The 24,102-nt window shown below is 45.3% G+C and overlaps 1 protein-coding gene and 1 non-coding gene across 7 annotated transcripts in view; both read left to right on the top strand.

The window, feature by feature from the left end:
* The first annotated feature begins 1,301 nt into the window (after window positions 1-1,301).
* The window catches only part of LOC144326282 (P2R1A-PPP2R2A-interacting phosphatase regulator 1-like), a 41,744-nt gene continuing 18,943 nt past the window's right edge, over window positions 1,302-24,102 (top strand). For 4 of the 6 annotated variants that reach the window (XM_077922842.1, XM_077922841.1, XM_077922840.1 and 1 more), the window contains exons 1-2: window positions 1,302-1,408; window positions 3,947-4,025. In XM_077922842.1, the coding sequence (XP_077778968.1) occupies window positions 1,302-1,408; window positions 3,947-4,025 (186 nt within the window). Of the gene's footprint in view, window positions 1,409-3,946; window positions 4,041-24,102 lie in introns of all 6 variants that reach the window. The other 2 variants (XM_077922838.1, XM_077922837.1) reach the window with 1 other exon arrangement.
* Window positions 14,482-14,611, top strand: LOC144326475 (small nucleolar RNA U109). Its single transcript, XR_013391515.1, has one exon. It is a non-coding gene; the product is annotated as a small nucleolar RNA U109 (small nucleolar RNA).

Here is a 24,102-nt window from a genome sequence, read left to right as displayed (position 1 = left end):
ATTTTAAAATATTTTTTCATTTTTCATCTTGTTATTTATTATATCTATAAAAGTTGGTAGTAACACTCGAGGACACAGATAATTGAATATTTATTTATACTTTTGGCTTGGATAACAATCTGACAAGTTTTGGCACTCAAACTAATAATGAACATGTGAAATATAGAGTGGATGGGAAGTTATATGTAAAGTAAGAAGATATTCTTTATTTTATTATATTAGATTTTTTTTCTTTTAGTTGATTTGCTTTCTAATTTTGTATTAATGTGTGATGAAGAATATTTTCTTTATTTCAATTAAGCAAATGTTTTTTTTAAAAAAAGAATATAAATCTAAGAAAGATTTTTCCCCCAAAGCAATTTATTTTAAAAATCCGATTTATTTTTTTTAAAAATCCGATTAAAAAAATAAAATAAAATCCGATTTAAATAAAATAAACCCGATTTTTTTGATTATTTTTTTTAAATGATCATTAATGTTTATCCACCCTGATTATACATTTTTATTTGCTGCAAGTCACTTGGAGACCTTCAGGTGACAAGCGACTAATACCTTGAAAAATCAAAGGCACGTGCAATAGAGCGAACGAGGACTCGAACTCGCAGCCCTGAAAAGGAATCATGACGCTTCTTCCAGCGGCCTCGGCCTCCCACTGTAGAAGCCACTTTCTGGATTGGCCCGTTGTCTGGATGTCAAAATAGAGCAGCAAATCACTCTGCGGTAAAGCGCTTGCCCCGCCCTCAATGGGCAAGGGAGAGCCGCGGTGACGAAATCATGAGGCTCGCCTTCCCCCCGCCCGGGCTTTTTCCCTTTTCCCCCGCCCTCTATTCGGTTGAGCATGCGCAATCGTCGTCGGGAGCAGCTCCGGCCACATGCACGCACGCGTAGAGGCCGACATGCGCAGGAGCAGCGGGACGCATGCGTGAAGGGGCGGCCTGCTTCTCTCCCAGCAGCCAGCCTCCAATGCCGTGCTTCGGCGAGACGCACGCACGCGCAGAGGCCGACGTGCGCATGCGTGAAGGGCCTGCCCACCGTTTCCCTTCCTTTCGCACAGCAGCCAGGCGAGCCAGCTGTCTGCGCATGCGCAACGCCTACCGGCTGGCCAGCCTCCGCCTGAGGAGACGCTCCGACGCCGCTCCTAAGGCGAAGCTGAGGCGGCGGCGACGACGGGCTGGAGGAGGAGCCTCCTCCGCCGGGCAAGTTCTTCGCGGGCACTGCCATGCTTCTCCTGTCACAGCTGGGAGGCCGGTCCTGAGGAGCAGCAGCCGAGGCCGCCCTCAGTGAGCAGGCCCGCCGCCGCCATGGCCCAGGTCAAGAAGATGGAGTTGGACCTGGAGCTGCCGCCGGCCGGGAGTGAGGGGGGCGGCCTGAGGCGCTTCAATAGTGCCCCACTCATCCACGGGCTCAGGTGAGGCACGGGCCCTCCCGCTGCTCGGGGATTACAACTCCCATCATTCCTACCGCACGGGACCGGTGGTCAGGGATGATGGGAATCGTAATCCTCGAAGGCTTCAGGGATAGCCGTGCGCAGCCCCTTTGGCAGGGAGAGGCTGCACGAGGCTAAAGAGGAAGCCAAAACCGAGCAGGATCTATTCCGCTCGCTGTCTTGGCTTGTGCCATAGCCGCGTGCAACCCCTCCGGCAGGGAGAGGTTGCGCTGGGCTAAAGAGGAAGCCAAATCAGCGTGCAGGATCCATTCCGTTCGCTGTCTTGGCTTATGCCATAGCTGCGCGCAACCCCTCTGGCAGGGAGAGGCTGCTCAGGGCTATGGCTTCTTTAGCCCCGTGCAGCCTCTCCTGGCTGGAGAGGTTGCACGCAGCTAAAGAGGAAGCCAAGACACCGCTGTCTTGGCTTGTGCCATAGCCGCATGCAACCCCTCTGGCAGGGAGAGGTTGCGCGCAGCCTGTACACTGCGCTTTGGGGCTGGGGGGGGAAAATACGATTTCCCCCCTTGATTTCCCCCTCTAAAAACTAGGTGCCCCCTATGGTCCGGTGCGCCTTATGGAGCGAAAAATACGGTATATATGCGATGGAAGGCTTAAAAGTGGTTTTTGCGCCAGCTGAGCTGGGGGTTCCCCTGGAGGAAAAGCAGGGTGGATTTGATTTAAATCAAAACAATTTAAATCACGATTAAAATCAAATCAATTTAAATCACGATTAAAATCACTGGTCAGTAAGGCTTGATTTAAATCCTCTTTTTTTTTTTTTTTACAGAAATGTTCTACCTTGCTGAAATCTTCTTCATATTGACAACCAGAGGAAGGTTTCGTTTTTGGAAGAATAAATTTTCAGAATAGTTTTTACAGTTACATCAAAAATGACTGATTTGGTTATACTATTAGAAATACATACAGATAATTGTGAAATTATTGTTTCTATTTGGACACTGTACTTGATTGGAAGGAGAAAAATAATCATTTCCTTCATAACAATTTAAACAATTTATTTCACTAAAACAATAACATGATAAACATGATGGGCCATGCCTGGTTTAAAGCATACAGTTAAAACACAAATAAAGGATCTGGAGAGCACATTGGAATGTTGTTCTACTTTACGCTACTTAAGGTCACAGGGAACTGGTATCCTATAGACCAGTGATGGCCAAACTCGGCCCTCCAGCTGTTTTGGGACTACAACTATAATAATAATAATAATTATTATTATAACAACTCCCATCATCCCTAGCTAACAGGACCAGTGGTCAGGGATGACGAGAGTTGTAGTCCTAAAACAGCTGGAGGGCCGAGTTTGGCCACCACTGCTATAGACGTCTGTTACAATGGGCAATTAACCTGTTGATATCAGTGGGGCTCCTGTTTTGTTGGCATCTGTCTGTCTTGGGAGACAATAGAGGACTGGGCCTGTTGAATGGCCTCATTCGTAATAATTTCAAACGGAGGGCTTCTTGTTTCACAGCTCATACTCTTAGCCAACATACTGCTATTCCACTAGTAATTAATAATGCTAATAATTTATTATTTATACCCCGCCCATCTGGCTGGGCTTCCCCAGCCACTCTGGGTGTCTTCCAACCAAATATTAAAAACACAAGACAGCATCAAGCATTAAAAAACTTCCCTAAACAGGGCTGCCTTCAGATGACTTTTAAAAGTCAGATAGTTGTTTATTTCTTTGAGGGAGGGCGTTCCACAGGACGGGAGCCACTAGCGAGAAGGCCCTCTGCCTCGTTCCCTGTAACCTCATTTCTCGCAGGGAGGGATCCGCCAGAAGGCCCTCGGCGCTGGACCTCAGTGGAACGGTGGGCTGGAGACGCTCCTTTGGGTATACAGGATCGAGGCTGTTTAGGGCTTTCAAGGTCAGCACCGACACTTTGGATTGTGCCTGGAAATGTCCTGGGAGCCAATGCATATCTCTCAGGACCATTGTTATATGGTCTTGGTAAGGTTTTATTTTACAGAAAGGTTCAACCTCACTAGCATCCTAATCATACTGACACACAGAAGAAGGTTTCCTTTTGGGAACAATGAAATCCTTTGTTTACACAAAGGTTCAGCCTCGCACTTTAACACACTTTGAATTGTGCCTGGAAACGTCCTGGGAGCCAATGCAGGTTTCTCAGGACCGGTGTTGTATGGTCTTGGTGGCCGCTCCCAGTCCCCAATCTAGCTGCTGCATTCTGGATTAATTACAGTTTCCGGGTCACCTTCAAAGGCATCCCCACATAGAGCGCATGGCAGCAGTGTGGCCAGGATCCAAAGTGCTACAGGTGGTATTGTACTAGCTGTGCATGGGAGCTACATATTTGTATAGAGCTAGCAATATGCGTGGCACATTTCAGAACAAACCAAGCAGCCTCTTCCAAAGTTGATAGTCGACATTCGGATGGGAGAGAAGAGGGTGGGAAGGGAAGAGTAGTCAATCAGGAATTTAGAATTGTGTGTAAGACAGCTGCATAACGTAATAGATGCTTTCGCTTCTTTCAGTGACAATTCCCAGGTCTTTCAGCCTCACGTCTTGCGCACCCGCTGGAACAGCACAACGGTCGTGAACCGGCACAGCATGGTAAGCACTGGTGAGGTACAAAGCGCATTCGAACCCCAGGGGTTTGTGGAAGAGGGAGGCTGTGTGGGAGCCTGACAGACAGGCGGCGAAGGCCCCGTTGCATTTCCATCAAAGCTGAATTGGTGGTTGTGCTGTCAGCCCTTGACTCTAATATTATTTCATGCATATCAGTTGATATCTTGACCCTCCTCCATGAAAATAGCTGTTTACTTGGCCGTTTTCCTATGTCATGAAGGCTGAAATTTCAATTCAGTGGAGCAGGGTCAAGATATTAACTGATATGCATGAAATGTCAGAGATAGCTATGTAATCCCTAGTGTAGTAACAAGACCTTTGGAGCAGGCATTTTTTTAAAAAAAGTTTTTTATGAACCGCCCTAATCAGAGAACCACTTTTTGAGGTGGCAAAAGTGATGTCTTCATCACCAGTTGCAATTTCCAGCTCCTGCCAGCCAACTCCATCAGAAGGAGGCCATAAGGCATCATCTTCTTTCGTGATTTCACCATCATCAATTATCCTCTTTATTTGTATTTATTTTTGTTCAAATTTTATTCATTTTCAATCACAACCTTCCAATTAATGACAAATCAAATCAAACCAGTCCAAATTACAGTAATAGCAGTGCACCAATTATATATTCCAATTGTAAAAAAAATTAAAAAATTGGGACTTCCCGTGTTCCAGATGTCTGGAGAGAACCGTCCTCATTCACATCTCTGCATTTCCGGCTATTGTTCAAATTCAATACTAATATTATCCACCCTCATTCTGAATCTGATCAGTCGTCGTTTCTGTGGCTCACATCTTCTGTAGCAAAGCTTTTATGCATATGTATTATGCATATTGTATTTTTTCTGTGATGTTAACCGCTCTGAGCCTGGCTCCGGCCGGGGAGGTACAAATTATTATTATTATTATTATTATTATTATTATTATTATTATTATTATTATTATTATTTTGTTAACACACAGGAGGCATGTTTTTCCCCTCCCCATCTTATTCTCTGTCCAATTATTTGGGTGTTCAGTCCTCTTCTCTCTCCTTTGTTCGTCAAGTTCTCATTAAAGGCACTGGGCTTCATTCCAAAAATAAGAGTTTTTAAATGGCAAGTCAACAACTTCTCTCTGGTGTCTCCTAATGAGCTGGTGTCCATGTATGTCTGTATATAATGCTGTGTTGTGGGGCATGCTTCCTGGCTGTGTATTATGTGGAAATTATTTAAATTCCTCCAAGAACAAAAGGACCCCCCCCCCCAAAGCTCCTCCGGGTTGATTATCCTCTTTACTTCTTGAGTACGCATGCTTCTTTTCTGATCCAGACATCATTTTTCCAATTGCTGCCATTTGCATGTCTCAGTTTCTCATCAGGGCAGAACTCGAACTCGAGGCCGGACTTCCCCTCGTGCACTACATAATCACGCAAATAGAAATTGCAAATAGAAATATGGCCTGCCAAGAATCCCTGCTCTGTAGCGTAACTATTCATGGCATATCTCAGGACTGGAGTTGTTGAGCTTTTTTTTACACTTTTACCCCAAAGCTGTTGAGCTGTTTTTCAGATGGAAGTTGTAGAGCTTTTTTTAGGATTGATGCTGCTGAGCATTTTTAAAAATTTTAACCCAAAGTTGTTGAGCTTTATTTAGGATTGAAGTTGTTGTGCTTTTTTTACGATTTTGCCCCAAAGCTGTTGAGCTTCTTTTAGGATTGAAGTTGTTGAGCATGCAGTAAACTTTGTTTCCTCTTTCCATGACTTTTTGCAAGATAAGGAACTTGCAATTTTCTGTCTTGCAAAGAGGCAAGCTGATAGCATTTTCAATGGCAGGAATAAATTCAGCTAATTTTGCCCCAAGATTGAATTAGCTTTAGTATCAATCTCTAAATGGTAGGCTAAAGTGTCAATCATCTCCACCAGATAAACAGATGAACAGTGAGAAGAATATGTTTTGCAGCTGAACTTCCACATATAAATAATGCTTCAACTCTTCTTAGCCACCAATGAAGGTGTTTTCAGGTTCTATCATTGTTAAAATATTTAGAGTACTGTTTTTTTCGCTAGATAAGATGCACTTTCTTCCTCCTAAAAAGTAAGGGGAAATGTCTGTGCATCTTATTGAGCGGATGTGTGGGCCCTGGAGCCGGCTGGCCCAAGTGCAGGGGCGAAAATCAGATCGCGTGTCACAGAGGAGGGAAGGCTGCAGAGAGGAGGCTGCTGGGGTTCCTGTATCGGGCATACTTTGGTGTGTGTGTGGAGGCGTGTGAGTCGTGTTGCTGCACGGGAGAGCGCATTGTTAAAGGGGGCACTTGAGTGTCCTTGTGTGTGGAGCCTCTCAATCTGTACGGCATCCCAAGGCTACCGTCTGTTCATCAGCCCTGTTCCCCTTGCCTAATTATTGTAGCGCCTTCCTAAGGATTCAATTGCGACTCCTATTTTGTTTTGCGCTCCCCGCTGCGTATGGTTTTAACTGGGCGATTAAAGTCAGCCGCTGCTCTCCTCTTTTTGTTCTTGTCCCTTTCTGGCAGGGAGCGCACAGCCGCAGTGAACTCCTTTCCTGCCCTCTGCCTCAGGGTCTTACTGCCCACCCTCTTTTGTTTTTGGTTGATGTGTTTGCTCGGATTGGGCCAGCAATGGCCCATTCCCCTTGCTCAGCGTGTCTGCTTGCTGTGAGGTGACGCAGCTAGGAAGGAATTAGCAGGCAGACACGATCCTTTCCCCTTCCGTTGCTCAGCACAGGCTGCGGCAGTGTCACCTCACAGCAAGCAGGCACGCTAAGCAAGGAGACTGGTAGCAGACAAATGCAACAAAGAGCAGGGAAGTCCCCTGCCCTCCTGGCAAGCAGAGGGGAAAGGATTGCGTCCTTCCTGCTAATTCCTTCCTAGTCACCCTGCGCGCAGGCTCCAGCCCACCCGGCTCAGGTTCCGTCAGCTAGAAGCGCAACCGACAGCTGCCGCCGCCGCCGCCTCCTCTCCGTGCTCCAGTGCTTCTGCTGCTGCATCCAGGGAAGCATTCTAGGGAAGCGCAGGCAGCCAGAAAACATGCAGGTGGGAGATAGAGAGAGGGGGCTGGCTGGGGGGGGGGACTTTTGCTTTCCTTTCTCCCCTCCCGTTAAACCCCTCTGCTGCATTGTTAGCCAGCTCCTTCTCCACACACCCCTCTCGTGCTCCTTGTCCCTTCTGTGTTTTTCCTTCCCTCCCCACTTAAAACGTGGTTACAAAGCACGGATCCACATGGATCCTCAGGATCTTTGCATTGGGTCACCCCAAATTCACCATCAGATCACATAGCATGTCCATGGGTACAGCCTGTACCAAAAAAATCACGCACCCACTGTTGCCTGGGGCCGCAGTGGCACAAAAATGTGGTTACAAAGCACAGATCCACATGGATTCTCAGGATTTTTGCATTGGGCTACCCCAAACTCACCGTCAAATCACATGTCTGTGGCCACAGCATGAAGCACAAAAGTCATACATCCACTGTTTCATTCAGAATATTTTTTTTCTTGTTTTCCTCCTCTAAAAACTATGTGCATGTTATGGTCAGGTGCGTGTTATAGAGCGAAAAATATGGCAATATTACCTTCCTTTGCAACAGATTTATATGATGGAGTTTGATCGCATCTGCATGAGAGAAACTGTCATTCCTCTTTCCTTTTAAGAAGAATGAATATTCTGACTTCCGGAGGCGGCGCGAAACCGTGATGGCGGACCTCTTCGAGCTGTGAAGAGGGGCACCGCAGAAAAGGGTTGTTCGCTACGGCGCAGCGGCAACCCATTAAGACAAACCACGAGTAGAGTGAGCTCGTGGCCGTGGGACTCGGCGGGCACCTGGAGCGAACCCGAATTCGCGGAAGGAACCCCGTAAGGGGCTCCGGAGTGAAGGAGGGGGAGCGGTGCTGTGAGTTCATCGCTCTTTCTGCGGAGGCGAAGCCGCGCGGCTGTCACGGATGAGCGCCGACCTTTCTTCCTGGAAACATCAGGCTGAAACAACAATCCCGTGAGTAAGGACCTGAAATTCGGTGGAATAAATTTAAAGAATTTGGCTGAAACCGGGAGACGAGAAAAAGGAAGTCCGTCTTCCGGCACTGCTTTTAAGATCAAAGCAAAGGACAGGAGGAGCTGAATGCGCTGTGTGGGGAAGCGTTAAAGAGGGACGTTCGTGCATTTTTAAACTTACTTTTAAAGAAGAAACACAGAATTACCAGTGAGTAAACCTTTAAAAATTAATTTGGAGCGGTCCCCTTGCCTGGGGGCAACAGAGGTTTTGATCTCCAAATCATCGGGCTGCCGGGGGGAAGTTGCCTTAACTGCGGAACTGTTACAAAACTCCTAGATACTTTTGGATACTAAAGTGGCACTTTTGAGCTCAACTAGCTAGACTGGATATTGTTGCAGGCACCTTGTTGGAACTTTGTTAAAGTTTGGAAGTGCTCTGCAGAATCTGCTTTTTTAGTGTTTTGGGACAATTGTGCTTTTAAAATTGGAACAATAGGGACTTTAATGGCGGAAAAGTTGCCTTCTTCTTACTGAACTTTGGTGGCACTCTCCCTAGAGGATTTTGGGAATATAAAGGCCTGGGAACAGCTCTATTTGTTTACTTTCTCTCATTGGATTGTTTTTAAAGTGGACTTGTCTTTCCCATGGGATTACAATATTTGACCTTGAACATTGACTGATGAGTGGTACAGGAAAGACAAGAGCAGCCAAAGCTAAGGAAGCTAAGGAAAAAGAAAAAGCGAAAAAGCAGGCACAGCTTGTACAAACAACTTTGACTCAGGGACGCAGATTATCGGTTCCAGCTGTGCTTGCAACGCAAAAGTTAGAAGTTGAAAAGCCTAAAGAATCTGAAGAGGAGGATATGGCAGCAGGAGGATCAGAGGCTGTTTTGAAGCAAATTTTGGAACAACTGTCAACTTTAAATCAAAAAGTAGATAATCAATCAATCAAAATTGACCAAGCTACATCCTCGATTCAGAAATTGACGGATCAGGTTTCCCAACATACACAAGCAATTGAAAAATTGCAAGGAGCAACAGAAGAGAATCGTAAACTAGCAGGGGAAGCCATTCAAATAGCAACGTCAGCTAAGAAAGAGGTCGAGGAAGTTAAAGCAGAAGTCAAGCCTCTGCATAAACAGATTGGGGACCAGCAAACCTATCTTTCTTTGGTGGAATTGAAAAATCGGGAGACCAACCTCAGATTGAGGGCTATCCCAGAAATTGAACAAGAAGATCTGATCGGATTTTTGACAACAGAATTTTCAAAGTTCTGGGCCATAAAAGAAGAAACTGACTTTAAAATAGTATCGGCTTTTCGACTGGGAAGATTGGTAAGAAAGGACAGATCTAGAGACTGTTTGATAGCTTTGAGAACAAGGGAAGAGAGAGACAAGATACTAGGCCTTCACTTTAAAAACTCACTTGAGATACAAGACAAAAGGGTGGAAATTTATAGAGATATACCTAAACAGTTATTGGACTTGAGAGCCACCTACTCAGAATTAGCAAAGTTGCTGAGACTCAACTCAATTCTTTATAGGTGGGAGTTTCCACAAGGATTATCATTTTCCTACAAACAGAAGAAGGTTAAAATAAGAACACCAGAGGACCTACAAAACTTCCTGCACGACCACGGAGAAGATCTCCAAAAAGAAGCAGCAACTCATTGGCCCCTACCTCAATCTGGGCCTATACCGCCTGGTGGCGGAGGAACGCCTATACCTTCGGGACCAGAGGATAAAGAAGATACACCACTCTAGGTGTAACAAAATAATACAGGATGTCTCTGCAGCTATTTAGTTGGAATATAAATGGCGGAAATTCCCCGGAGAAAAGAAGGAAGATATTTCATATATTGAAGAAAGAACAATTGGACATTATTTGCCTACAAGAAACTCATGTGACCAGGCTCCACAGAAAAGTTTTGGTTAACAAAAGACTAGGCCAAGAATTTATCTCATCAGATAAGGTTAAGAAAAGAGGAGTGGTGATTTATGCTAAGGAGAGCCTGATGCCCAAATTCTTATTTAAGGATGAACAAGGAAGAATCTTGGCGATTGAAATCCAGACACAAGGAGAAAAAATCTTGATATTAGGAATATATGCTCCAAACGACGGGAAATCAGAATTTTTCAAGAAGCTGCATGAGATTTTGCTGGATTATATGGACTATACTAACATTATAATGATGGGAGATAATAATAATAATAATAATAATTTATTATTTATACCCCGCCCATCTGGCTGGGTTTCCCCAGCCACTCTGGGCGGCTTCCAACTGAATATTAAAAACAGTACAGCATCAAACATTAAAAACTTCCCTAAAGAGGGCTGCCTTCAGATGACTTTTAAAAGTAAAATAGTTGTTTATTGCTTTGACATCTGCTGGGAGGGCGTTCCACAGGGCAGGAGCCACTACCGAGAAGGCCCTCTGCCTGGTTCCCTGTAACCTTACTTCTCGCAATGAGGGAACCGCCAGAAGGCCCTCGGCGCTGGATCTCAGTGTCCGGGCTGAACGATGGGGGTGGAGACGCTCCTTCAGGTATACTGGACCGAGGCCGTTTAGGGCTTTAAAGGTCAGCACCAACACTTTGAATTGTGCTCGGAAACGTACTGGGAGCCAATGCAGATCTCTCAGAACTGGTGTTATGTGGTCCCGGCGGCCACTCCCAGTCACCAGTCTAGCGGCCGCATTCTGGATTAATTGCAGTTTCCGGGTCACCTTCAAAGGTAGCCCCACGTAGAGCGCGTTGCAGTAGTCCAAGATATGAATGGAGTGGTGTCTACACATATGGATAAGTCTCAAAGTCAAAATTTAACATCAGACGGTAGACTGCCTAAAACCTTTTTCGAATTGACTGACAATTTGGATTTGATTGACATATGGAGGACAAAGAACCCCCTAGGTAAAGAAGGAACTTTTTTCTCTGAGGCCCACCTGTCCTGGACAAGGATCGACCAAATCTGGACGTCTAGAGGGCTGGCACCTAAGACCAGAAAGGTGGAAATCTGCCCAAAAACATGCTCCGACCACAACGCTCTGAAATTAGAATTCAGACTAACTCAATCCGGTTCCTTCAGATGGAGAATGAATGACACACTATTAAGAGATCAAGAGATTGTGAAAAAGGCCCAAAAAACGCTAAAGGACTATTTTGAGATAAATTTGAATACTACAGTAGAAAAAAGAACGATCTGGGACGCAAGCAAAGCCGTTATGAGAGGGTTTCTGATACAACAGAACACAATTAAGAAAAAGCTCTGGAATGGAAAGAAGGATAAAATACTGGAGAAAATACATCAAGGAGAGAAAAAATTGAGAACTAAACCAAAGTCAAAGGAGGTGCTGAGAGAAATCAAATTCCATCAAGCAGAATATTCTAAGTTGATAAATCAGGAGATTGAATGGAAAATTAAACAGATGAAGCAAAGATCGTTTGAATCAGCAAATAAATGTGGAAAGCTGCTAGCTTGGCAGCTGAAAAAAAGACAAAAGTTAAACACAGTTACAAATCTAGAGATTGAAGGAAGAACGGTGCAGAAACCAGAAGAAATTAGGAAGTGCTTCCACAGATATTTTAAAGAACTTTATGCACAGGGGCCTCAGAAAGAATCAGAGATAGATCAATTTCTAAAGACAAATGGACTATCAAAAATAACTCAAGATAAAAGATCAATCTTGAACTCTACAATAACTTCACAGGAAATCGAAGGTGCCATTCAGAATATGCAACTAGGCAAATCTCCAGGCCCGGATGGGCTTACCTCCAAATACTACAAGACTTTGAAGGATTATCTGACACAACCTTTGTTGGAGGTATGCAACCAGATTATGGATGGGAAGAGGGCACCAGAAACGTGGAAAGAAGCTTTCATCACATTGATACCTAAGACAGAATCTGAAAAGACTCAGCTTAAGAACTACCGTCCCATCTCACTCCTGAATGTGGATTACAAAATATTTGCAGACATTTTGGCAAGTAGACTTAAAAAGGTCTTAAATGAAGTAATCCACAAAGACCAAGCAGGCTTTCTCCCTGGTAGACATTTATATGAGAATACCAGAAACATCATTGACATTTTGGAACTTTTGCAAACCAATAGGAACACAAGGGCGGTGTTAATTTTTATTGATGCGGAGAAAGCATTTGACAACATATCTTGGATGTTTATGAAGAAAAATTTGGAAGGGATGGGAGTGGGACGGGGGTTTGAAAATGGAATACAAGCAATTTATTCAGAACAGAAAGCTAAACTAATAGTGAACAATGTGGTGACGGAGGAATTTAAAATTGAAAAAGGGACATGACAAGGGTGCCCTCTATCCCCTCTTTTATTCATTTCAGTCCTGGAGGTGCTACTGAACATGATAAGGGAGGACCGGTCGGTACAAGGGATAGAGGTCGGAGTGAAACAATATAAACTGAAAGCTTTTGCAGATGATCTAGTTTTGACACTCCAGGAGCCAGAATCCAGTACAAAAAGAGTTCTTGAACTTATATCTGAGTTTGGTCGGGTGGCGGGATTTAAGTTGAACAAACAAAAAACTAAGGTTCTGACCAAGAATTTGACACTTACAGAAACAGAGGGGTTCCAGAGAGAAACAGAATTAAGTGTGGTCAAAAAAGTGAAATACTTAGGGATCTATTTGTCTTCCAAAAATTTGAATTTATTTAAAGACAATTATGAGAAATGTTGGTTGGAAGTTAAAAAGGATTTAGAAATTTGGTCAAGGTTGAAACTTTCCTTGTTGGGAAGAATCGCAGCCATAAAAATGAATGTATTGCCGAAAATGTTGTTTTTGTTTCAAACCTTACAGATCGTGGACAGAATGGAATGTTTTGGAAAATGGCAGAAGGATATATCCAGGTTTGTTTGGCAGGGCAAAAAGCCCCGAATAAAGTTTAAAATATTAACTGACTCGAAAGAAAGAGGGGGGTTTGCCCTGCCGGACTTGAGGTTGTACTATGAAGCTGCAGCCTTCTGCTGGCTGAAAGATTGGTTATTGTTGGAAAACACTGATGTTCTAGATCTGGAAGGTTTTGACAATGCTTTTGGTTGGCATGCATACCTATGGTATGACAAGGTTAAAGTTCATAAATTGTTTAGAAACCATATTGTCAGAAAAGCAATTTTTGCAGTCTGGTTGAAATACAAAGACTTATTAGAGAGCAAAACACCGAGGTGGTTATCACCGGTGGAGGCCAAGGCTCGAAAAAGACCCAATATGGAGGCCTATTGGCCGAAATATTGGGAATTAATTGAAAAAATTGGAGATAACTGGAAGTTGCAGAGCCAGGATAAACTAAAAAATAAGGTGCGAGATTGGTTACACTATGCTCAAATTCAAGAGGTTTTTAAAATGGACAAAAAAGTTGGTTTCCAGGTGGAAAAATCGAAATTAGAGACGGAATTGTTAGAATCAAAAACTAAGACACTTTCGAAAATGTATAACTTGCTGCTTAAATGGAATACACAGGATGAGACAGTTAAATCTGCCATGATAAAATGGGCACAGGATGTTGGACACAACATTATGTTTGAAGACTGGGAAAGGTTATGGAACACCGGAATGAAATTCACGGCATGTAGTGCCCTGAAGGAAAACATTATGAAAATGATATACCGGTGGTACATGACCCCAGTCAAGTTAGCTAAGATACATCACCTGTCTGACAACAAATGTTGGAAGTGTAAGGAGGCAGAGGGGACCTTCTTCCATCTCTGGTGGACCTGCCCAAAAGTGAGGGCCTTCTGGGAAATGATTTATAATGAATTGAAAAAGGTATTTAGGTATACCTTTCCCAAGAAACCAGAGGCCTTCCTGCTGGGTATGGTGGACCAGAAAATGTCAAAGAAGGACAGAACTTTGTTTATGTATGCTAGCACAGCAGCAAGAATACTCATCGCAAAGAGTTGGAAGACACAAGATTTGCCCACGCTGGAGGAATGGCAGACGCAGTTGATGGACTACATGGAGATAGCTGAACTGACCGGCAGAATCCGAGATTTGGATGAAGAAACAATTGAGGGGGACTGGAAAAAATTTAAAGACTATTTGCAAAAATATTACAAACTGTATGAATCTTAAGATAGTGCACGATCAGGAAATGTTATGCTTTAGCAACTATGATTAAGTAAATGGTAAAACAAGTGATAAAAGAGAAAAGGAGACAAATTGAATCGAATATGTTATGTTTATTTTAAAGGCATTAAAACTGAGATACAATACATTGAATTTGGATACATAACAATTGAAAGTTACAGTGAGGTATGAAATAAGGTAACAAATTGCTGACATTGTCAATTTAAAGAACGCAGATCCGGAAGGGGTGGGGAAGTCCAAATAGGGATTTATTTTCTTTTTGTGTTGTTGTTGTTTTTTTTTTTTTGTTAAAAAAGAAAAAATTGTTTCTTGTATCTACTGTATTTGTCTGGAATGTACAAAATTATGGAAAGAAACGCAATAAAAAATTTTATAAAAAAAAAATAAGAAGAATGAATATTCTTTCAATGCTATAAAAATAAGGAGTTTTCAGGGCCACATGCCTTGGAGCAGAGGCTGAGTGGTAGTGTATTTTTCCTACATTAAAATGGGTGGAATGCATATCTACTATAATCTATAGTCCTGGGGAGGTTACAGCTGGGAAATATTACTGTTCTTCAGGGTGGATTTGATTTAAATCAAATCGATTTAAATCACGATTTAAAGCACTAGCCCATAACGCTTGATTTAAATCCTTTTTTACAGAAAGGTTCAGCCTTGCTGGCATCCTCTTCATAAAAACAGAACACTGAAGGTACACTTTAACAGGGTGGATTTGATTTAAATCAAATCAATTTAAATCACGATTTAAATCACTAGTCAGTAAGACTTGATTTAAATCATTTATTTACAGAAAGGTTCAACCTTGCTGGCATCCTCTTCATATTGAAAACCAGAGGAAGGTTTCACTTTTGGAAGAATAAATTTTCAAAGTAGCTTTTACCATCACATCAAAAATGATTGATTTGATTCTACTATCAGAAACACATAGATCATTATGAAATTATTGTTCCTATTTGGACAACTTTTCTGCAGTACTTGATTGGAAGGAGAAAAATCATCATTTCCTTCACCACAATTTAAAACATTTATTTCTCTAAAACAATAACATGGTAGCATATGGATCCATGTTTGTTAACTGATGTGGTTAAACTATTAGAAATGCATTGAAAGATAATGCTGAAATTATTGTGAGGTTTCTTCTGTGTCCAGGGCAGCTGTTTATCAGCTCCATCTGGTACGCAGGCTGAGACCCTACCTGTCCGCGGACTGTCTCGCCAGAGTGGTGCATGCTCTGGTTATCTCTCGCTTGGACTACTGCAATGCGCTCTATGTGGGGCTACCTTTGAAGGTGACCCGGAAAATACAATTAATCCAGAATGTGCTAGCTAGACTGGTGACTGGGAGCGGCCGCCGAGACCACATAACACCGGTCTTGAAAGACTTAAGCTGGCTCCCAGTACGTTTCCGAGCACATTTCAAAGTGTTGGTGCTGACCTTTAAAGCCCTAAACGGCCTCGGTCCAGTATACCTGAAGGAGCGTCTCCACCTCCATCGTTCTGCCCGGACACTGAGGTCCAGTGCCGAGGGCCTTCTGGTGGTTCCCTCACTGTGAGAAGCCAAGTTACAGGGAACCAGGCGGAGGGCCTTCTCGGTAGTGGCTCCCGCCCCATGGAACGCCCTCCCACCAGATGTCAAAGAGAAAAATAACTACCAAACCTTTAGAAGACATCTGAAGGCAGCCCTGTTTAGGGAAGCTTTTAATGTTTAATAGGTTATTGTATTTTAGTGTTTTGTTGGAAGCCGCCCAGAGTGGCTGGGGGGACCCAGCCAGATGGGTGGGGTATAAATAATAAATTATTATTATTATTTAATAAGTTAACCGTTTATATTTGGACAACTTTTCTGCTGTACTTGATTGGACGGTCCATCTGTTAATGGACAGCCGTCCTGACTCGGCCCCAGACACACTGATCAGATGTTTGGAAGCTGTGGCTGGATGGTTACGTGGGAGCCGGTTGAAGTTAAAGCCTTCGAAGCCAGAGGTCCTTTGGCTGGGTCGGGACAATATGGGATTGGGGGGCCAACTCCCATCTCTTGCGGGGGCGCAATTAGTGCCAGCGTCATCCGTTAAGAGTTTGGGTGTAATCTTCGACATCTATGAAGGCGCAGGTTGCAGCTATAACAAAGGTGGCATTTTTTCATCTCCGCCAAGCTAAGCAGTTGGCTCCTTACCTCTCTCGCCCTGACCTCGCCACTGTGATCCATGCAACGGTCACCTCCAGGCTTGATTATTGTAACTCACTCTACATGGGGCTGCCCTTGAGACTGACCCAGAACAGCGGGTGCAGAATGCTTGGCTTCTTGCAGTGTCCGGGCAGAACGATGGAGGTGGAGACGCTCCTTCAGGTATACTGGACCGAGGCCGTTTAGGGCTTTAAAGGTCAGCACCAACACTTTGAATTGTGCTCGGAAACGTACTGGGAGCCAGTGTAGGTCTTTCAAGACCGGTGTTATATGGTATTGGCGGCCGCTCCCAGTCACCATTCTAGCTGCCGCATTTTGGATTAGTTGTAGTTTCCGGGTCACCTTCAAAGGTAGCTCCACGTAGAGCACATTGCAGTAGTCCAAGCGGGAGATAACCAGAGCATGCACCACTCTGGCGAGACAGTCTGCGGGCAGGTAGGGTCTCAGCCTGTGTACCAGATGGAGCTGATAAACAGCTGCCCTGGACACAGAATTGATTTGCACCTCCATGGACAGCTGTGAGTCCAGAATGACTACCAGGCTGCGTACCTGGTCCTTCAGGGGCACAGTTACCCCATTCAGGACCATGGAGTCCTCCACACCCGCCCTGTCCCCCCAAAACAGTACTTCTGTCTTGTCAGGATTCAACCTCAATCTGTTAGCCACCATCCATCCTCCAACCGCCTCCAGGCACTCACACAGGACCTTCACCGCCTTCACTGGTTCCAATTTGAAAGAGAGGTAGAGCTGGGTATCATCCGCATACTGATGAACACCCAGCCCAAACCACCTGATGATCTCTCCCAGCGCCTTCATGTAGATGTTGAAAAGCATGGGGGAGAGGACAGAACCCTGAGGCACCCCACAAGTGAGAGCCCAGGGGTCTGAACACTCATCCCCCACCACCACTTTCGGAACACGGCCACGGAGGAAGGAGCGGAACCACTGTATGACAGTGCCCCCAGCTCCCAGCCCCTCTAGATGGTCCAGAAGGATGTTATGGTCGATGGTATCAAACGCCGCTGAGAGATCCAGCAGAACTAGGAAACAGCTCTCACCTTTGTCCCTAGCCGGAGGAGGAGCCAACATGGCGCCGAGGTAAGACGCGCTTACCGGTGCTCTTCGGACTTCTTTTAATCTTCTTTTAATCTTTTATATTTGTATCTTAACTGACCCAGCCAGTTTTTGAAGTATTTTATAATTGCTGCAGCCGCATGCTTTGGAAACTCTCTGAGAGATTTGGCCCTGCTCCAGACTGTTGCAGGCTGCTCTTTGTTTCTCTCTTATCAGCGGGCCGGCCTTAGCTGCTAAAAGAGTTGAGAACGCCATTATCTTAATTGCGTGCCAAGTGTTATGTTATTTTAAGAAGCGTATAATCCCTGGCCTGAGGAAAGCATGGGTCAGAAAAAACGCTTGAGAGACTTTGACGAGCCCCTATCATCCCCTAAACCAAAACTATCAAGGTTGGTGCCACACCGGAATAGAGGAGGGAGTGACCATGCCGAGCAGTGCTTTGCAGTGGAAACCCAAAATCGCTTCCTACCTCTAATTGATTTAGAAGCTACTCCAATTCCGATGACTCAAAATGTTTCAAAAGTAAAGCCTATAAAGGAGAATACGAAAGAAAAACTCTCATCACAGGAAGATGGTTTGGCATCTGATATGGGGGAGTTCCCCGGTTGTGAGCAGTTACACTTAGTAATTAAGACCCTTCACTGTATTTTTAAAAGGCTGGACGAGGTATCTTCACAATTATCCAATATCCTGCTGAAAATCGAAAAACTTGAATCAACAACACAATCTTCAGTTTGTGAGGTCAAAAACTTATTGCCTCACCCCAATTCAGATAAAATAAAGGAGACTAAAATTAAATATATCATAAATTCCCAATTGAACAATCAGATACTAACTCTGCAACCCAAGAAAAGTTGCCTTTCTGTCAGGTCGGAAATAGGAAGATGGTCAATGCTAGAAGGGGCTAAAGACTGTTTAAGCAAACTTTTAAAAATTAAGAAACATCAGATTGACCTATATGCTGTGATGCCCCTTCTCCGGCAGATCAACTTCTTGAAGGTGATACTTGCGTTCCACTCTGAAAAGATACCATCTGTGGGAGAATCAGAACCTACAGGGTTAAGAGGTTCTGTGTGTGACGTCTTGCATCATGAGGCGTGGTTACGCACAGACGCTTACGGGAGTGGTTTGCTCTGAGTAAGTCAGTCTGCCTCTGGTACGCTATGCGAGAGGAGGAGGATGGGCGAGGTTTCGCCAGGATTTGATTTATGCTGTTATTCTACTTGATTAAAGGCTAAGAAGATAAGGAAAGCCTTGTGTCTGCGTTGAGTTATTACCACACGCTGCAATTTTGCTTCTAACTGCTGTGTTTTCTCTGCTACCGGCTGAAGAGGCAGAGGACTTTTGGAGCGGCACGGAGAGATAGCAGAGCTGCGCAATGGAAGTGTGCCGGACGCCATTTTCGACCTATCTCGTCACTTTTGGCCTCTTAGCCGGCATAGGTCATGGGTGTTTGCCAACGCTTTGAAGCTTTGCAGCAACGTCCCACGTGTGGGGGAAGCCAGCAAACCGGCTGAAAGGTTGCTGGGACCAGCTGGAAGGAGCAAGCTGGGAAGGATCGGTCTGCCGGAGCCGGAGCCGGAGGAGGCTAGGAGGCTGGTCTGTTGTACCGGGAGCTGGACGCTATCTATGTGAGTAGCTGGGGCCCCGGGGGAAGATGGCAGACAGCCATGAATCATATTCCGTACCTTTTGAAAAATTAAACGGACAGAATTGGGCGGAATGGAGTCGAAAGCTGAAGGCCTGGCTGATAGCCAAGGGTTTGTGGGAGGCGGTTACAGGGCCTCCACTGCCCCAACCAGGTGCCGGAGCTGCGGCAGCAGACATTGCAAACGCACATGCTTCGCAGAGAAAGAATCAGAAAGCCCTGGGAGCTATAGTGCTCAGTTTGGAGGGTTCACAGCTGCCCCTTGTGGAGGGGTTGGACACTGCGCACGAAGCTTATGCTGCTCTTGAAAGAGTGCACCACAGGACCACGGCTGGTGCAAAGATCCATACCACTAGACGCTTGTTTGAGATGAAGCTGCGTCCAGGTGGCAACATCAGACAGCATGCTACTGATATGCTCTCTGTGTTTAATGAGTTGAGGCTGTTGCAAGTCAACTTCTCAGAGGAGCTGAAGGTTTATATTTTGCTCAGCTCTCTGGACAAAAGTTATGACAATTTGTGTCTAACTTTGGAGTCGATGAGTCCCCAGGATTTGACTCTGCAGTACGTCACGGGACGTTTGACTGACGAACAGGAGCGACGCCTCAGGGAGAGCAGGGCTGGCACAGGGACCCTACCCGGTTGCAGGGGGGGCAGAACGCCAGCGGAGAGCTCTGTTCAGGCTTTTTCCACTCGTCAGTGTTATGTTTGTGGGTCCAACAATCATTTCAAAAGAGACTGCCCACAGAGAGCGAAGACAGCTGGGCAGGAAGGTCCCAAGGTCGCTTCCCATGGGAACCAGTCTCGGAGAGGAGGCCAGCGTGGGAACGCGAAGGAAGGACGTGACTCAGAGAAGGGAGACTGTTATCATCTCACGGCTTCTCTGGCGGCTTTGGAAAACAACTCCAGCAGGGACACAGCTGGGCAGTGGGTCGTGGATTCAGGAGCCAGTCATCACCTGGCGCCACCTACTGGGGGGCTGCGGAATTGCAGGGCTGTTTCAGCTGGAATGACTGTTACATTCGCAGATGGGACACGAAAATCAGTTTCTGCTGTTGCTAACATATATCTGTCCTTTTTACAGGAGGAGCTAGAGGTCTACGTTGTGCCGGAAATGCATTGTTGCCTGTTGTCTGTACCTGCTCTTGTGAAGCAGGGATACAAAGTTTGCTTTGAAAATGATGCCTGTTCCATTTTCAGAGGGGGGAGACAACTTGTCAACATGGAAAGCAAGAACAATCTCTTTGTTCTGGAATCACCTCTGGAGGGTGGTGGGAATGCCGGAAAAGCACAGGCGCAGTGTGCTAGTGTTCCCAGTCATGATTCATGTGTTCATGTATGGCACAGGAGAATGTCTCATGCTTGTTTGGAGGATGTTAAGAGGTTGCCCAGCTGCACCAAAGGTTGTAAAATCACACCATGTGAGGGATCCCTAGAGTGCAGGGCATGCAAAAAGGTTCAAAGGTGCAGTTTTCCCGGGATAAAGAGGGTAACCACAAAACCTTTTGAGCTGGTTCACACAGACCTTGCAGGGCCCATGAAGTGTGAGAGTCTGGGTGGGGCCAGGTTTCTGTTGACGGTGACAGATGATTTTTCTCAGAATTCATGGTGTTTCTCTCTCAAATCACAGAGGGAGGCGGCGCAACTGATCCAGGATTGGGTTGCGGAGGTGGAACTAAGGTTCTCCACCAAGGTGCAAGGGTTCAGGAGCGACCGAGGGTCACAGTTTACTGGGTCTGCTCTGAAGGAGTTTTTCAAGGAAAAGGGAATACGTCACCAGGTGATGGGTGCAAAGTCTCCTCAAGAGAGAGGCGTGGCAGAGCACAGGAGTGAAACACTGGCTGAAGCTGTCAGGGTTTTGCTGTGTGACTCTGGGCTGCCTCAGAGCTTTTGGAGTGAAGCTTGGAAATTTGCCAGCTTTGTTTTTAACAGGTCCTACAATCACGCTGTAGGGAACACACCGTTTTTTCTATTGCACAAGCAAAAGCCACAGGTGCATTTCTTCCGTTCGTTTGGTTCAAGGGCTTCAGTACCAATACCAAAAGCACAACGGAAGGAGGGTGGTCCAAGGTACCAGGACATGATCTTCTGTGGGTATGATCCTGCAACAAATGGGTGGAAGTTTGCATACCCAGAGGGTGATCAGACCAAGCTGCTGGTCAGCAAGCATGCTGAGTTCTGTGAGCAGGGTGGTTGGTCACGGCCTAGGGATGGTCCTGATTTTCTCTCAGAATGTCTGTCTGATTCTGAGGAGGAAGGAGAGCCAGAGGCTGAACCTGAGGATGCTGAAAATGAGGACCAGGTCCAGGATCAGGGTTCAGGGCAGGTTTGGGCATCTCCAAAAGTTGTTAAAGGATTGTCCAAGAGCTAGCCTTCATCTCCTGTTAGCATAATGGAGAAAGCTCACAGACGGGTCGTCAAGTCAGAGGGGGAGGAGTCTGACGGAGAAGACACACTTGCTGGCCCCAGTGGGTCAGAGGGAAGTTCAGATGAAGCACCCCAGTTTGTGCCCAGACGTTCATCTCGGACAACAAAGGGTGTTCCACCTGAGAGGTTTCAGGTCACCAGTGCGTGGGTTGGTTTCGCACAGTGTGATTCTGGGAGTGTTGAAGGGGTTCAACAGGTGCCTGGGAAAGATGCCAGGAAGGGGCAAAAGGCAATGGGGAAGGTGTTGAACTCAAAGAGGTCCGTAAAGACCTCTTTGAGTCCCCTCAGGATGCAAAACGAGAGGGGGTGTGGGAGAATCAGAACCTACAGGGTTAAGAGGTTCTGTGTGTGACGTCTTGCATCATGAGGCGTGGTTACGCACAGACGCTTACGGGAGTGGTTTGCTCTGAGTAAGTCAGTCTGCCTCTGGTACGCTATGCGAGAGGAGGAGGATGGGCGAGGTTTCGCCAGGATTTGATTTATGCTGTTATTCTACTTGATTAAAGGCTAAGAAGATAAGGAAAGCCTTGTGTCTGCGTTGAGTTATTACCACACGCTGCAATTTTGCTTCTAACTGCTGTGTTTTCTCTGCTACCGGCTGAAGAGGCAGAGGACTTTTGGAGCGGCACGGAGAGATAGCAGAGCTGCGCAATGGAAGTGTGCCGGACGCCATTTTCGACCTATCTCGTCACTTTTGGCCTCTTAGCCGGCATACCATCTATTATTGTTAGGAGGAAAACGCTTTTGTCCATGGCCGACATCGTAGCAACGAGGGTTTTTACAGACAGTAAGATCAAACCCCTTCTAAATAGGTGCCCTGGTGGTGAGGACATTAGGACAAGAGACTCTGCCTTACTTCAAAATACTGTCAGGCCCAACCGCGATGACTCTGCAGCGTGCCATCCTCGAACAAACTCGATATCCTCTCAAACAGCCATATATGAGGACGATAATCTGCAGTCTGCCCTTGACGAAAGGGAACTTATAGATGCGTTCAGAGCCCTCCCCCCGAAAGAACAGTCGGTGATGATGCAAAGATTTGACACGCTTAAATCTCAGCTTTTGCAAGTCCAACATAGAGGGGAAGATACTAACGATGTCTCAAATAATCCCACTTGGGCTCACCGGACAGAAGTGGTTGACCTCCTTCAGCTCAGCCCCTCTCTGAAATCAAAAACCATCCGACAAGACTCAAATCTTCAAGTTGTTTCTGCCCCGTGCACTACATCACGAGACGACCAGGCTCTGTCATCCTCACCGAACCTTCATCTATATTCATCGACCAACATACCTAAGGACGAAATTCTGATTTCCCTGCTTGACTCAAATCCCTCTTTAACTCACTCATCTATGCCAGAGCTAGAATCTTCTCCAGTTTCGACCAGATATAGAAGTAGTCCACAAGTGATGCCCCTGAGAGAGTCTTCCGCAATTCCCACCCCCGTGATGCCCCCTCAATCACCTCCTTCAAAGGAAACTGCGAATGTTACACCTCGGGACCCGCCGTCGGAAACGATTGAAGACCCGATGGGACGCATCAATAAAATCATCCGAATGTCGGATGATAAATCTGCGAGAGGGTTTACTCCGACGGACTCAACTTCTCCCTCCCTGGGTATCTCTCTGTCAAGTTGTACCAAGAATTTCGAAATGAAGAGACTTCCTGTTCAGGGATCTACTTTCAGTGGATCATCCACGGTGTGCCAACAGTCGAACCAAATTGTTAAAAACTTTAATTTGGAGGGCTCCTCACAGTTACCATCTTCCCAAAGTAAAATAACTGACTTTTTTGTTACATCTTCTGTTTTTAACAGAGAGTCTGCCCCCCCCCTCCGTTTTGACTGTTAAAAGAACAACACAGAAGTCCCCAGCTAGCAGTCCTAAGTTGGAACATTGGTGGCTGGAAAAGGAAAATATTAGATCCCGAATTTTTGTCCTATATAAACTCTTTTCAGATAATCCTTTTGCAAGAAACATGGGAAGAAGATAAAATAGATATAAATGGCTTTGGACTGATATCACTTCCAGCTATCCCCTCCCAGAAAGGTGGCCGATCCAGAGGCGGTCTTGCAATCGCCATATCGCTTAAAATGAGTGCTAAACTCTCGCTAGTTCAGTCCTTTCCTCCTTTTGCTTTTACTGGTCTGATTTCAAGTGAAAAATTCTCACTATTAATCACCAATGTTTATCTTCCTCCAGGTGGTCTTATATCAGACCTTCATTATAGATGGGATTCTCTGGAAGATCATTTATTGGCATGCTATGTTATGTACCCTAATATTCCATCGATAATGGGTGGTGACTTTAATGCACGTACAGCCGCCAACTGGAATGGGATAATTAAGGCCAAGTGGTGGGTATCTCCCCCCTACCCAAAATCTGATTTAATCTCTTTTACATCAAGAAGATCTAAGGACAACAGAGTGAATGAGGCGGGAGTCCTTCTTTATCAATTGGCCATTCGTATGAATTTGAACATTTTAAATGGCAACTGCCCTCCGGACGTGCCAGGTGAATTTACTCACTTGGGCACAACATCAAATAGTGTCCTAGACTATCTTCTAGTTTCAGATGACCTATTTTCAAACTTCTTTTATCTCAAAGTAGATAATGTACAATCCAGTGACCACCTACCTCTAGT

The sequence above is a fragment of the Podarcis muralis genome, chromosome W, assembly GCF_964188315.1.
Source record: "Podarcis muralis chromosome W, rPodMur119.hap1.1, whole genome shotgun sequence".
NCBI lineage: Eukaryota > Metazoa > Chordata > Lepidosauria > Squamata > Lacertidae > Podarcis > Podarcis muralis.
The sequence above is the reverse complement of the archived record's forward strand: the minus strand, read 5'-3'. Positions and strand labels throughout refer to the sequence as shown.